Raw genomic sequence first — 14,014 nt, forward strand, 5'->3', positions numbered from 1 at the left:
ACCAGCCAAGGCAGGTGTTGCACTTGACTGATGTCACATTACGGAATATCCTGGTCTGGCATACCGTGCAGCGGCGGCGTGTGGGTGGTGGTGCGGCTGTGTGTTATGTGGTCTGTAGTGGCTGTGGTACGGTCTGTGGTGTTATTATGTTGTTGTGTTGTGGTGACTGTGTGTGGCTGCTGTGTGAGTGTGTGGGGCTGCTCGGGCGGACTATGGTTAGCCGTGGAGGCTGCTCTGTTTGAGCAATAGGGGGCCACGTACGACGTGGTCCACTGTCTGTGTGTCTGTAGTCCCGAGCAGACCCTGAGGTGACTCCACCCCTCGCAGGCATTACACTTGACTGAGGTGGAGTTGTGGTGTAATCGTCTTCGGCATACACAGCAGGTGTATGTTTCTGGCCCAGGGTTTGACTCGATGCCAGCCCTGAGTAGGAGAATACGTAGTGAATGTAGCCCTATGGACGGACAACTTTTAAGATACTTCGCCGACCTAAACGGGGTTAGATCGCCGAAACAACAGCCCTTGGTCGGGTGAAACCCGAGTCATTCCGGTACGTAGAACCGGCTGTCACTGTACCTGCTTGCTGTCCGTTATCCGTAGCCAAAAGCGGGCTATCGGTACTCGTCGTTGTCCCGTTATCTACTTGTATGTCTATACTCATTTCATTTTCACTTGGTTCCTCCACGTTTTTCCCCTTACCGGTTACACCCATGTCAAGACTAGTTCTTGCCATGTCATGAGCCTTTAGCATTTTTGCTATTCTAATTTCTTTTTATTTTTTTAGGCGCTTGCCCTAACTAGATTGTTGCTCGCGAAAGCTTCGAAGTCGTCTGCCGATGACGTCCTCGATAGTGAGGACGCCATAGCGGCTTTAGGTTTTTTTCCTACCGTCGAAGGCAGGCTTGATTTTTTTTAAGCCAAAAAAGTTAAAACAAAAGCACAAGAGATTTCGCAACCCCACACTAAAGTCACAATCACTCACCTGAACCTTCCGTGCTCCCACACAATTCCGGTGAATTAAAAAATTTTGCACAGATTTGTCCAAAGAAGTACGCTGTGACGCCAAAAGCGAAGCACCGTACTGTACTCAAAAGCGTCAGCCTTGAAAAAGGCTATAGTTTTTAGGTTTTGATTATCCACTTAAATCAAAATGGTGATTTTACAAGGCACATACACATGTGCCGTTGCGCCGAAAAAGAAGGTATCCAATATTATGCGCCGAAACACGTCCACCAACACTCGTTGCTAACGAAGGAATGATAACCACGATTTGGTTAAGTGAACTTCTAGATTTTCTAGGTTGGAACTTTTGAAATAATTGTTAGTATTGACTTTTGGATTGTTGTTAAGCAACCCTCATCATAGAATTCTCTGGCCTCTCTATGATAGTAATGTTTACCTTGACTTTTCGAGCTGACCACGCGAAATTTTTTACTACATCGCTTAGCCCATCAACAGTATTATGGTGTTTAGTCAACCTGAACTTCAAAGTTTTGTGGCATTAAACATAGGTTTGAAACGTTAAACTTGTTTTTTATTGTTATTGACCATTAGAAAAAATGTATAAGTGTATAATGTCATGGGCGGGACACGATAAAACGTTTCAAAATCTCTAAACTAGGCACTTATAATGTAATAAAAGAGATGAAATAGGGCGGCATAGTATAAACACACTCTAGTTATGAAATTATAGAAAAGTCCTCAAAGTAGTAACTAATAGCTTACGAAGCTTAAAACCTTTTTGTCACGGGTGGGACATGCAAAACTGTAGTGATTTCATCGCATTATATAATTTAAATGCCTATTTTCTTCAATGTCATGTTGCTTCTTTGGGACGAAGAAAGATCGAGATATTTATTCCCCACTTCAAAAAAATAATAACTTTGAAAATACTTGATTTTGCAGAGCCTTCTGTATTAAAATATATTGTATTAATTACTTTTCTAATGTTGTAGTTTTGAGTGCATTTACAGTGTAATAAAATAATATAACTAAATTTTTTTTAGAAAATACGTTAATTTGAGGTATTTAGCATTGATTCATCAAGTATTCCATGTTCAATAAGTTTCTACATAATTGGACACAAAGTTTCACTTACTCATGGAATACCCCATATGTAAACCAAATTTAAAATTTTAGAGTAGAATGTAAAACAAAAAAGACAATTTGAAGAAGAAACCTTTGAAAACCTAAATACTGGTGAAATTACTTAAAGAAATTTTAACAATATTCATTAACGTCTGATTTCGATTCATATTCACAAATACCAAGTTTTTCTACGCAAAATTATAACCTTATAGGCGGCATACACGGTGCGTCTGACTCGCGAGTCGGCTTGGATGTGTTAGGAGAAATAAATATGTGTTAGTTACACCGACATGACTCTGAGTGACTCAACTGTTTGTAGTCGAAAGACGAGTCCACACGTACACAGATGACTCGAGATGACCGTATTAGAAATCATCTACATACATACAGTGACGAGCAAAACTGTAACATGATGTAACACTTTTTATTTCAGCCACCGCTATCTTTCATAGTTCTAACGACTTTCACACTTTTGTTCTATATTCTTATTGGTACATCCCTACTCCCGCTCTCATAACGATTTGAGGTCAATCCAACAACAATAAAAAAACCTGGAGACAAAAATGAAAGTTAAGGCAAATGTTACAGTTTTGCACTCATTCTCAGTTTTGCATTTTACNCGTAGGGAAAGTGGCAAAAAAATGTGGAGTCTGCCACATGAAAATGTTAAGACTGAGAAAAAATATAGCCTAAAGTGTTACTAAGGACAAAGGAACTGTGAACTTAATAGCAAGTAACGCTGCAGGCACTACTACAGAAGCGCTAAAGGTATTAAAATTGAATGCAAATCAGTAGATAGTGAGGCGAAAAGTTGCCAAATTGAGCAAAATGGATCATAAAAGAAGAAAAAAGCAAATTTGATCAAAATACATGCGCGAGTGGGGCAGCGTTTTGCTGCATCGCGCGAAAACCGGACCGTTGCCTATTGGGATATGTTAGGCCTTACATAACGCAATAAAAAACACATTTTTAAGATTTAATTGAGGCTTATGTGGTCTGACAAGACTAAATTAATAGCTTTTAAGCAGATGGCCGGGCATGGTATTGGAACAAAGGCCCAAATTAAGCCTAAGCGCATCATGTAAGGCAAACTGTGAATCACAGTGGTCGGTCAATATTAGTTTGGGGTTGTATTTCAAAAATGTTGTTGATCCGTTTGTACGTATTATGCGTAAGGAACAGTATCTGTTCATATTTCAACAAAATTTGCAAGATGTAGTCGAAAAAATTAGAGTTTCTGCTGAAAAAGCAACCAAAACACACTGCACATGTTCGCAAAGACTGGAACAAAAGCAGAAATTTGCTAATTTGAAATGACCTCCACAATCCGAGGACATGAATCTCATCGAGAATTTGCGAAATCAACTAAAAGCGCATCTTACTAAGTATCCAAGTCCGTCCAATGGAGTACGTGAGCTGTGAAAGCAAACCAAGGATATATGGGAGGCTATACCTCCAGAATTTTTACAGACATGCACATTAGGTATGCCAAATTGCAACCAGAAACTAAATAAAGCAAAACCATACTGAACATTGTGTTAATAATTCTTTTTTTTTGTGAAAATTGTCAAAAAGTTATTAAAAATACATGAGTGCAAAACTGTAACATATGCCTTAATTTACATTTTTGTCTGCTGGTTTCTTTAATGTTGTTGAATTGACTTCAAATCGTTATGACAGAGGAAGCAAAGATGTACCAATAAAAATACAGAACAACAGTATGAATGTCGTTAGAACTTGGAAAGATAGCGACAGCTGAAAGAAAAGGTGTTACTCCATGTTACAGTTTTGCTCGTCACTGTATGTGCCCATCGATTCGAATCACAAGCGTCCAGATTTTAAAATAAAAACTGGTTCATAGGCATGTCATTTTTATGAGCTGTTAAGGCGCCAGAATACCGAATACGGGACAAATTCTGGACATTAAATGAAATACAGAACATTTGGCTTCCTGTATGAATTATATAAATTACCACGACAATAGATGAAAAAAGAAGACTGTCCCTAATAATACAGGACGGATGGTCACCGTAGTTAGACATATGCATAATGAATTTTATAAAAATTTCATAAACATTAAACAAATAAAAAGAAAAATTGCCGAAACTGGTCAAAATGTTGCACACCATTTTTTGCTTATGAGTGTAAATCAGGAAAACGAAGAACCGTTTCTCTCCAGAAAGTTAATACTGAAATATGTACAAAGTATATAACTACATACTTACATCTCTGTCAATGCCTGGAATCAAAATGTTTGTATCCTTGTCTACTAGTTGACTCAATAGGTAACAGAGATCTGGCATTGCTTCGTGTACTGTGCCACCAAAAACACCACTGTGCAGGTCTTTAACGGCACACTCAACCTCAATCGTATAATAAACCAAGCCACGAAGTCCGTACGTCAAACATGGACGTTTCTTGCCGAGCCAATAATTATCGGAGATACAAACGTAGTCCCCATCTGCTAAAAAATCATTTTTTCGAGCCATTAAGAGATCATCAAGACCCTCACTTCCACTTTCCTCCATGCCCTCGAAAACAAATTTTAAGTTAACAGGCACCTGAATCCCAAGTTTTTGGAATGCTTCTATTGCATGTAACCAACATAAAACAGGGCCTTTGTCATCACTGGCACCTCGGCCATACAGCTTTCCTTCGATCTCAGTTAAATCAAAAGGTTCAGTATTCCAGCCATCTTCCTTTAAAGCAGGTTGTACATCCAGGTGTCCATAAACTATAACTGTTTTCTTTTTTGGATCCTATCGATAGAAATGTTACAAAATATTTTACCATTATTAACATAAGAAGAAATGCTCCTAACCTTTCCCAGTGTTCCCAAAATCACATGCGGAAGTGGAATTTCTTTACCATTTGGTAACCGCTGACTTCCGATATCAGCCAATTCCACTTCAGCGCCAAGGCTACGCAACTTATCAGCGACTAACCGCACCATAGTTTGTATTTCATCACGCTTATCAGGCCAAGCAGAAACCGATTGTATAGCAACCGCTGCCTTCAGGGCAGTGATATATTGCTCCTTGTTGTTGTCGATGTAGCTACAATAAGAATAATAAAAAATATAAATGCTATTTACATATGTATGCATGCACAGTGACTGGAACAAGTGTTCACGTGCTGATTTATTTTAATTATTAATAATGTTTTTAAGTTAACCCTTCTTTGTTATTTTTTTTATACAAATATTGTTAACTAAAATCTAAAGCTTCAAGCTTTATAAAAATTTTGAAAATTTCTACAAATTTTCTTCAAAATTTCAAACTTTTCAAACTGAAAATTTTTGGATATGCAGTTTTACAGCTAAAATGCAAGTTTCATTCGACTAAAATTTGATGCTGATTTTGAATACTTTTTTTCTGGTGGCTTTTTGCACATTTTTCATATCGACATGATTTTTTTTATATGATAAAAAGGCAAAAAGCCGTTCGCGAAAAAATTCAAATATCAACGCCAGTTTTCATAAATTGAGTTAGTTATATGAAAAAACTCACAAAAGTCGCAAGCAAAAAATTCTTTATTATTTTTTAAACTAAAATTGTATGGGCTATAAAATTGCAGGCTTTACAAATTTCTAAATATTCAGATAAAAGTCCGAAAATTTGATGAAAATTTGTAGAATTAATATTGAATAACACTGGGCAACACTGACTTTGGTGCGGCAAATGTTAAAGCTGGCTTTGATAGACTTTTTTGTGCTAATTAGGAATCATAAGTATAAAGTCAAAGCCCAAGCAATGAAGGAAAAGGATAGAGCGTTCCGCTTAGGCTTTAATGTAAGAAGCTAGAAATCTCGACTGCTGTCCATGAAAATACCATCCCTGCACCTTGACCTGATTGTCACTTTTTGTTTATTCGCTAGAATTTTTAAAATATTGCGAAAAATGGAAATTTTTGACACTTTGACCTCGTCGTTTTTCTCAAAATCTGGAGCTGATGGAAACTTTATACTTATGGATTCTAATCAGCACAAAAAAGTCTATCAAAAACAGCTTTAGCATTCGCCGCACCAAATTTTTTCTCTATTTTTCTTGGCCTGTGTTATTTTCGAGATCAATGCCACATGAATATCAAACACAAATTTTAGAATTTGCATTTGTTTTTAGTTTCCGATATTTCGACTTCAGTCTGAAGTCATCCTCAGAACTGAAAAAATTGCAATTTTCATATCTGGCTATGTTTGATCGACTGAGAGAGTATAAAACATAAACATGAAAATATGCTGTAAAAATTCGGGCTGATTTTATAATATATGGATCTCTCATATATTGGTTTCAGTACTTAAAACATGCATTTTATTATACTAAAATTTGATGGGCCACAATTTTACAAAAAAGCGAAAAGAAAATTAAAAATAAGGTAGTTGCAGCAAATCGGAATATAAATATGGGTTTCCCAAGTATCTGGACTACTGCGCCACTTATCGGCAGACTTTTTGTGGAGTTATTCCTTTTCATATATACAACAAACACCATATAGATTTTAGACTGTGTACAAAAATTATAAAAATTTCGCAAATTTTCACCCAAATTTCAAACTTTTTAATCAGAATCTTAAAAAAAATGGGGTATGCAGTTTCGTAGCCTTGTTGAGCAGTTGAACGTGCAACCGGCAATTTTGTATTTATTTTGTCAGACTGTGATCTGACATTTACGACATTAATTTGAAAACTAACTGAAATTTGTAATCTTTTTATGTAAGTCACCCTGCAACATATTTGTAAGATACAAAAGAGGTAACGCTACTTCTTAGCGACCATTTTTCATGATGAAGAGCAAAGCTATTGAAAAAGCAGGTTGACGGCAAAAAATTTGAAGTAAGTAAGTGGAATTACATGAAATTGTATCTTATTAACATATATTATTTAATGAAGATAATAAACTCCTCCTCCTAAAACTCCTCCGCAATATTTGTATATTAAACTGAGAATAACAAATACCCAAACGGAGTTCGTGTTATTTTTGCTTTAATTCCCAGCAAGCCCATTTAATACTAGGGACACGAATTTTGATACGATACGATACCACATCGATATTTTTGCCATTCGATACCGATACTTTTTACTCGATAGTTTTCAAACGATATTTTTTGGAATCGAGTACCAGAACTCTTGTATCGTATCGAATCGTAAATTTACAATACAAAGTTAATGGGAATAAAAATATATTGTATTGGGCATTTCCAATCTGGCGTGGCATGACATTTGTATGACAAAATGTTAGAAAATAAAATGAAAACGTCAAAATTTAAAAACTCTAAGAATTGGGAAAACTATTTGTATAAAACTTTTTTTAGTAATATTTGAAATATTTAAGGTTAATTTTCCGAATTACAAAATGTAAAAATCTGTCCTGCTTTTTTATCAGCCGAAGTATCTGACGTGACGTTACCTTACTAAAATTTCTATTGAAAGTTTTGTTGTTAATATTGTTTTTAAACAAATTTTTAACGCAAATAAAACATGAGTTTTAGCCTTAGCTAGGGTTCCGTTTCTTGCAAATCGTAATATATCCTTCTTACTTACTTTGGAATTTATATGTAAAGCAATATGGATATATGCGCAGAAATGTGTACTATCTTAGGTTGCAATGTGGCGCGCCCTCACATTTAATTTTTTCAATTTTGTATCGATATTTGGAATAGCGAGTCTTTTTATTGCTATATTAATGGGTACCCGATATTTTTACAGCGATGCTTTAAATGAGTATTATATCGATACTTTCGGTTCGATATCGTGTCCCTATTTAATTCTAGTTCAAAGTGCAACTTTCAAATTGCTAAAAAATCCCGTTGGTTTTTGGGTTAAAGGTGTTTCACATTTTTTCCATATAATGTTCGACAATTTTCTTTTATATTGAGGACACTGTCAGCAATCAACCAAAAATCAAAGGAATTTTTTAGCAGCTTGAAACTTGCGCTTAATTATAGGTGCAATCCCGTATTCATCGGACTAAAACTAGTAAAACTGTGAAAAAATAAAAATTTGCTCAGAGCGAGAGAGTAACATTGAAAAGTACGGGATCGCTTCTGGTAACTTCTGTCAACTTCAACATAACCTCCAAATTTTGGTTGTAAATTTTTGCTTATTTTGTATGTAAACACACTCAGCTCACACAAGTAAATAAGCAAAAATACTTTCAAATTCATTATAATCCACTTAAACAAGTAATTAAATACTTTTCAACGTGAATTATTTGTTTAGAATTTGGTTGCTGATCACACTATAGCTGATCGTTTGACACATTTACCAGAAAAAATTTTTTGGACTAAAACTGGTAACTTCTGACAGAGAGAGAACCTTATGTACTCTCTGTTTTGTCCTCTCAATAGTCAGAGAACCGAGTACGAGATCAATTTCCAGTAAAATCTGACTGATTCTGACTATTTCTGACTAGTCCGGACGCGTAGGTGATCGCAAATTATACTAGAAATAAATGGATTACAACACTGCATACCAAAATTATTTCTAAAGTTTCTGCTCATAAAGTTTGAAGCTTGGGAGAAAATTCGCGAAATTTTTATAAATTTTGTACAAAGTTTAAAATCTGAATTTATTTGGGTTTTGTTGTATAGCCATCTAGACTTTTATAAAAACGTAATAAATATTAAATAAACAAAGGACAAATAGCCAAAACTGACTAAAATATCACACTCCTATTATTTTGTGGACAACTTGAAATTTGAAACGACATCCAATTATTTTTTAACACTGCAAAAATTCATAATATGACTTTGATGGTACTTTGTGAACCCCCTTAATATATTTTTTAGGCGTTTAAAGTTTACGACATACAACAATATGCCACTTAAGACACCGAATTACCCGAATTAAATGATATTCCACAACATTCGGAAAGTTACCAAATGAAATTAAGAGTTACCAAGTTACCAAAACAGAAAGAAAGTTACCATTTTTGGTAGAAATTACCAAAGTGGCAACCGTGCCAGATAGGTGTACAGCAATTTTAGGTAGAACTTGGATAAGACGCCTAAAAATTAATCTCAACAAACTCGATGAAACAAATTGTTACATAATAGGTTTGTTCGTCGAGCAAAAAAATTTTTACGAATTTGTACGAATCATCATGATTTTCGACCAAATCGCGGTCGTGCAGATCAAAAAATTATCCATCACTCAAAAACTGAGAGCGCAAAGTGACAGTTCTCCTGAGAGATGCGGGAAAAATTTTAGCCAGCAAGAATTTGCAATCACGAAAAACATATGATTGTGGCACATGGTTGCATTTTTGTCTAATTTGAATAAGTAAGTTCGTTAAATTTTAAAATTTATAAACACGAGCAATTTTTTTATGAAAAAAGGAAGTAAATACTTGTTGATATAAATAATTTAGTTAATTTCAATGATTTGAACTAAACTCGGCTGGAAAAAAATTGTATTCGCAATCGGAATGCAATTGCAACCAGAGTCGATTTAAGAAACCCGACAGCCAGTACGATAAAGAAATTGAAACGTATGCTAAAGAAAGTCAGAACAACAAGAAATNTCTGGTCGGTACCGTAATTTTAAAGTCTCCTTAATTAGCTGCCAATTGTCCGGCTGTGGGATGTTTATTATTACGTTTTTCGCCTGTCCTTGGATAGTCCTGTAGAAAATTGATCTAACCACCTCCTTCTGTAGTTCATTATTATTTATTGTGGATAATAAGTATTCTATGCTGCTGAAGAATGAGTTGACCGTTATTTCCCCCGTTCCTGTGAAAATAGGTAAACTGTTCACAGTTTTCATAAGACTATGTCTGCTGCTGTTGTTGTCCTCCGTTCTGCTCCTTAGTTCTAGATAGGCTTGCCGCATTTGTTCTAGCTGCTGTTCTCTTCTTGCCAGCTCCTCCACTAAGTCTACGGCGGGTATTTGAATCTGTTCGTTAGCCATTCTCCTTTGGTCGAAGATTTGTTGTNCTCTCAGGAGAACTGTCACTTTGCGCTCTCAGTTTTTGAGTGATGGATAATTTTTTGATCTGCACGACCGCGATTTGGTCGAAAATCATGATGATTCGTACAAATTCGTAAAAATTTTTTTGCTCGACGAACAAACCTATTATGTAACAATTTGTTTCATCGAGTTTGTTGAGATTAATTTTTAGGCGTCTTATCCAAGTTCTACCTAAAATTGCTGTACACCTATCTGGCACGGTTGCCACTTTGGTAATTTCTACCAAAAATGGTAACTTTCTTTCTGTTTTGGTAACTTGGTAACTCTTAATTTCATTTGGTAACTTTCCGAATGTTGTGGAATATCATTTAATTCGGGTAATTCGGTGTCTTAAGTGGCATATTGTTGTATGTCGTAAACTTTAAACGCCTAAAAAATATATTAAGGGGGTTCACAAAGTACCATCAAAGTCATATTATGAATTTTTGCAGTGTTAAAAAATAATTGGATGTCGTTTCAAATTTCAAGTTGTCCACAAAATAATAGGAGTGTGATATTTTAGTCAGTTTTGGCTATTTGTCCTTTGTTTATTTAATATTTATTACGTTTTTATAAAAGTCTAGATGGCTATACAACAAAACCCAAATAAATTCAGATTTTAAACTTTGTACAAAATTTATAAAAATTTCGCGAATTTTCTCCCAAGCTTCAAACTTTATGAGCAGAAACTTTAGAAATAATTTTGGTATGCAGTGTTGTAATCCATTTATTTCTAGTATAATTTGCGATCACCTACGCGTCCGGACTAGTCAGAAATAGTCAGAATCAGTCAGATTTTACTGGAAATTGATCTCGTACTCGGTTCTCTGACTATTGAGAGGACAAAACAGAGAGTACATAAGGTTCTCTCTCTGTCAGAAGTTACCAGTTTTAGTCCAAAAAATTTTTTCTGGTAAATGTGTCAAACGATCAGCTATAGTGTGATCAGCAACCAAATTCTAAACAAATAATTCACGTTGAAAAGTATTTAATTACTTGTTTAAGTGGATTATAATGAATTTGAAAGTATTTTTGCTTATTTACTTGTGTGAGCTGAGTGTGTTTACATACAAAATAAGCAAAAATTTACAACCAAAATTTGGAGGTTATGTTGAAGTTGACAGAAGTTACCAGAAGCGATCCCGTACTTTTCAATGTTACTCTCTCGCTCTGAGCAAATTTTTATTTTTTCACAGTTTTACTAGTTTTAGTCCGATGAATACGGGATTGCACCTATAATTAAGCGCAAGTTTCAAGCTGCTAAAAAATTCCTTTGATTTTTGGTTGATTGCTGACAGTGTCCTCAATATAAAAGAAAATTGTCGAACATTATATGGAAAAAATGTGAAACACCTTTAACCCAAAAACCAACGGGATTTTTTAGCAATTTGAAAGTTGCACTTTGAACTAGAATTAAATAGGGACACGATATCGAACCGAAAGTATCGATATAATACTCATTTAAAGCATCGCTGTAAAAATATCGGGTACCCATTAATATAGCAATAAAAAGACTCGCTATTCCAAATATCGATACAAAATTGAAAAAATTAAATGTGAGGGCGCGCCACATTGCAACCTAAGATAGTACACATTTCTGCGCATATATCCATATTGCTTTACATATAAATTCCAAAGTAAGTAAGAAGGATATATTACGATTTGCAAGAAACGGAACCCTAGCTAAGGCTAAAACTCATGTTTTATTTGCGTTAAAAATTTGTTTAAAAACAATATTAACAACAAAACTTTCAATAGAAATTTTAGTAAGGTAACGTCACGTCAGATACTTCGGCTGATAAAAAAGCAGGACAGATTTTTACATTTTGTAATTCGGAAAATTAACCTTAAATATTTCAAATATTACTAAAAAAAGTTTTATACAAATAGTTTTCCCAATTCTTAGAGTTTTTAAATTTTGACGTTTTCATTTTATTTTCTAACATTTTGTCATACAAATGTCATGCCACGCCAGATTGGAAATGCCCAATACAATATATTTTTATTCCCATTAACTTTGTATTGTAAATTTACGATTCGATACGATACAAGAGTTCTGGTACTCGATTCCAAAAAATATCGTTTGAAAACTATCGAGTAAAAAGTATCGGTATCGAATGGCAAAAATATCGATGTGGTATCGTATCGTATCAAAATTCGTGTCCCTAGTATTAAATGGGCTTGCTGGGAATTAAAGCAAAAATAACACGAACTCCGTTTGGGTATTTGTTATTCTCAGTTTAATATACAAATATTGCGGAGGAGTTTTAGGAGGAGGAGTTTATTATCTTCATTAAATAATATATGTTAATAAGATACAATTTCATGTAATTCCACTTACTTACTTCAAATTTTTTGCCGTCAACCTGCTTTTTCAATAGCTTTGCTCTTCATCATGAAAAATGGTCGCTAAGAAGTAGCGTTACCTCTTTTGTATCTTACAAATATGTTGCAGGGTGACTTACATAAAAAGATTACAAATTTCAGTTAGTTTTCAAATTAATGTCGTAAATGTCAGATCACAGTCTGACAAAATAAATACAAAATTGCCGGTTGCACGTTCAACTGCTCAACAAGGCTACGAAACTGCATACCCCATTTTTTTTAAGATTCTGATTAAAAAGTTTGAAATTTGGGTGAAAATTTGCGAAATTTTTATAATTTTTGTACACAGTCTAAAATCTATATGGTGTTTGTTGTATATATGAAAAGGAATAACTCCACAAAAAGTCTGCCGATAAGTGGCGCAGTAGTCCAGATACTTGGGAAACCCATATTTATATTCCGATTTGCTGCAACTACCTTATTTTTAATTTTCTTTTCGCTTTTTTGTAAAATTGTGGCCCATCAAATTTTAGTATAATAAAATGCATGTTTTAAGTACTGAAACCAATATATGAGAGATCCATATATTATAAAATCAGCCCGAATTTTTACAGCATATTTTCATGTTTATGTTTTATACTCTCTCAGTCGATCAAACATAGCCAGATATGAAAATTGCAATTTTTTCAGTTCTGAGGATGACTTCAGACTGAAGTCGAAATATCGGAAACTAAAAACAAATGCAAATTCTAAAATTTGTGTTTGATATTCATGTGGCATTGATCTCGAAAATAACACAGGCCAAGAAAAATAGAGAAAAAATTTGGTGCGGCGAATGCTAAAGCTGTTTTTGATAGACTTTTTTGTGCTGATTAGAATCCATAAGTATAAAGTTTTCATCAGCTCCAGATTTTGAGAAAAACGAGGTCAAAGTGTCAAAAATTTCCATTTTTCGCAATATTTTAAAAATTCTAGCGAATAAACAAAAAGTGACCATCAGGTCAAGGTGCAGGGATGGTATTTTCATGGACAGCAGTCGAGATTTCTAGCTTCTTACATTAAAGCCTAAGCGGAACGCTCTATCCTTTTCCTTCATTGCTTGGGCTTTGACTTTATACTTATGATTCCTAATTAGCACAAAAAAGTCTATCAAAGCCAGCTTTAACATTTGCCGCACCAAAGTCAGTGTTGCCCAGTGTTATTCAATATTAATTCTACAAATTTTCATCAAATTTTCGGACTTTTATCTGAATATTGAATTCCTAGAGCATAGAATACAGTATAAAAAAGTGCAAAAATCTACTGAAAAAGTCAAAGCAATGTTCGACGTTGCTTAGGTATGGTGACATACTATGCAAGATTCAACCATGATAAAAATATAGCAAGGTAGAACCGTTCTCTCAATTTGTCGGCCATGATTTTTTTTTGAAGTTTGCCAACATTTTAAAATCATATAAAAGTGAAAATAAAAAATTAAATTGTTGTTGCTTGAGTTTGAAAATGAAAATGTGTGTGTGAGTTTGTGAGTAAATTTAAAAATTAAATTGTTTGAAAATGTCAAGAATTTTAAAAGTGACTCTCAGCGGTTCTACCTTACTATATTTTTATCATGGATTCAACAATGACTACACCCCTACGTCACTTATGGAAAAAAAT

At 34.5% G+C, this 14,014-nt stretch overlaps 1 protein-coding gene across 2 annotated transcripts in view; it reads right to left on the minus strand.

The window, feature by feature from the left end:
* The window catches only part of Cndp2 (Cytosolic non-specific dipeptidase 2), a 57,409-nt gene that overhangs the window by 11,609 nt on the left and 31,786 nt on the right, over window positions 1-14,014 (minus strand). For both annotated transcript variants that reach the window (XM_017613777.1, XM_017613776.1), the window contains exons 2-3: window positions 4,910-5,144; window positions 4,314-4,847 (exon numbers count right to left, since the gene is read on the minus strand). In XM_017613777.1, coding sequence (XP_017469266.1) covers window positions 4,314-4,847; window positions 4,910-5,041 — 666 coding nt within the window. In that variant the 5' untranslated portion in view covers window positions 5,042-5,144. The remainder of the gene's footprint in view (window positions 1-4,313; window positions 4,848-4,909; window positions 5,145-14,014) is intronic.

Source organism: Rhagoletis zephyria, unplaced genomic scaffold (genome assembly GCF_001687245.7).
Source record: "Rhagoletis zephyria isolate East Lansing unplaced genomic scaffold, Rhagoletis_zephyria_1.1 Rzeph_scaffold_00716, whole genome shotgun sequence".
NCBI classification, from domain to species: Eukaryota; Metazoa; Arthropoda; class Insecta; order Diptera; family Tephritidae; genus Rhagoletis; species Rhagoletis zephyria.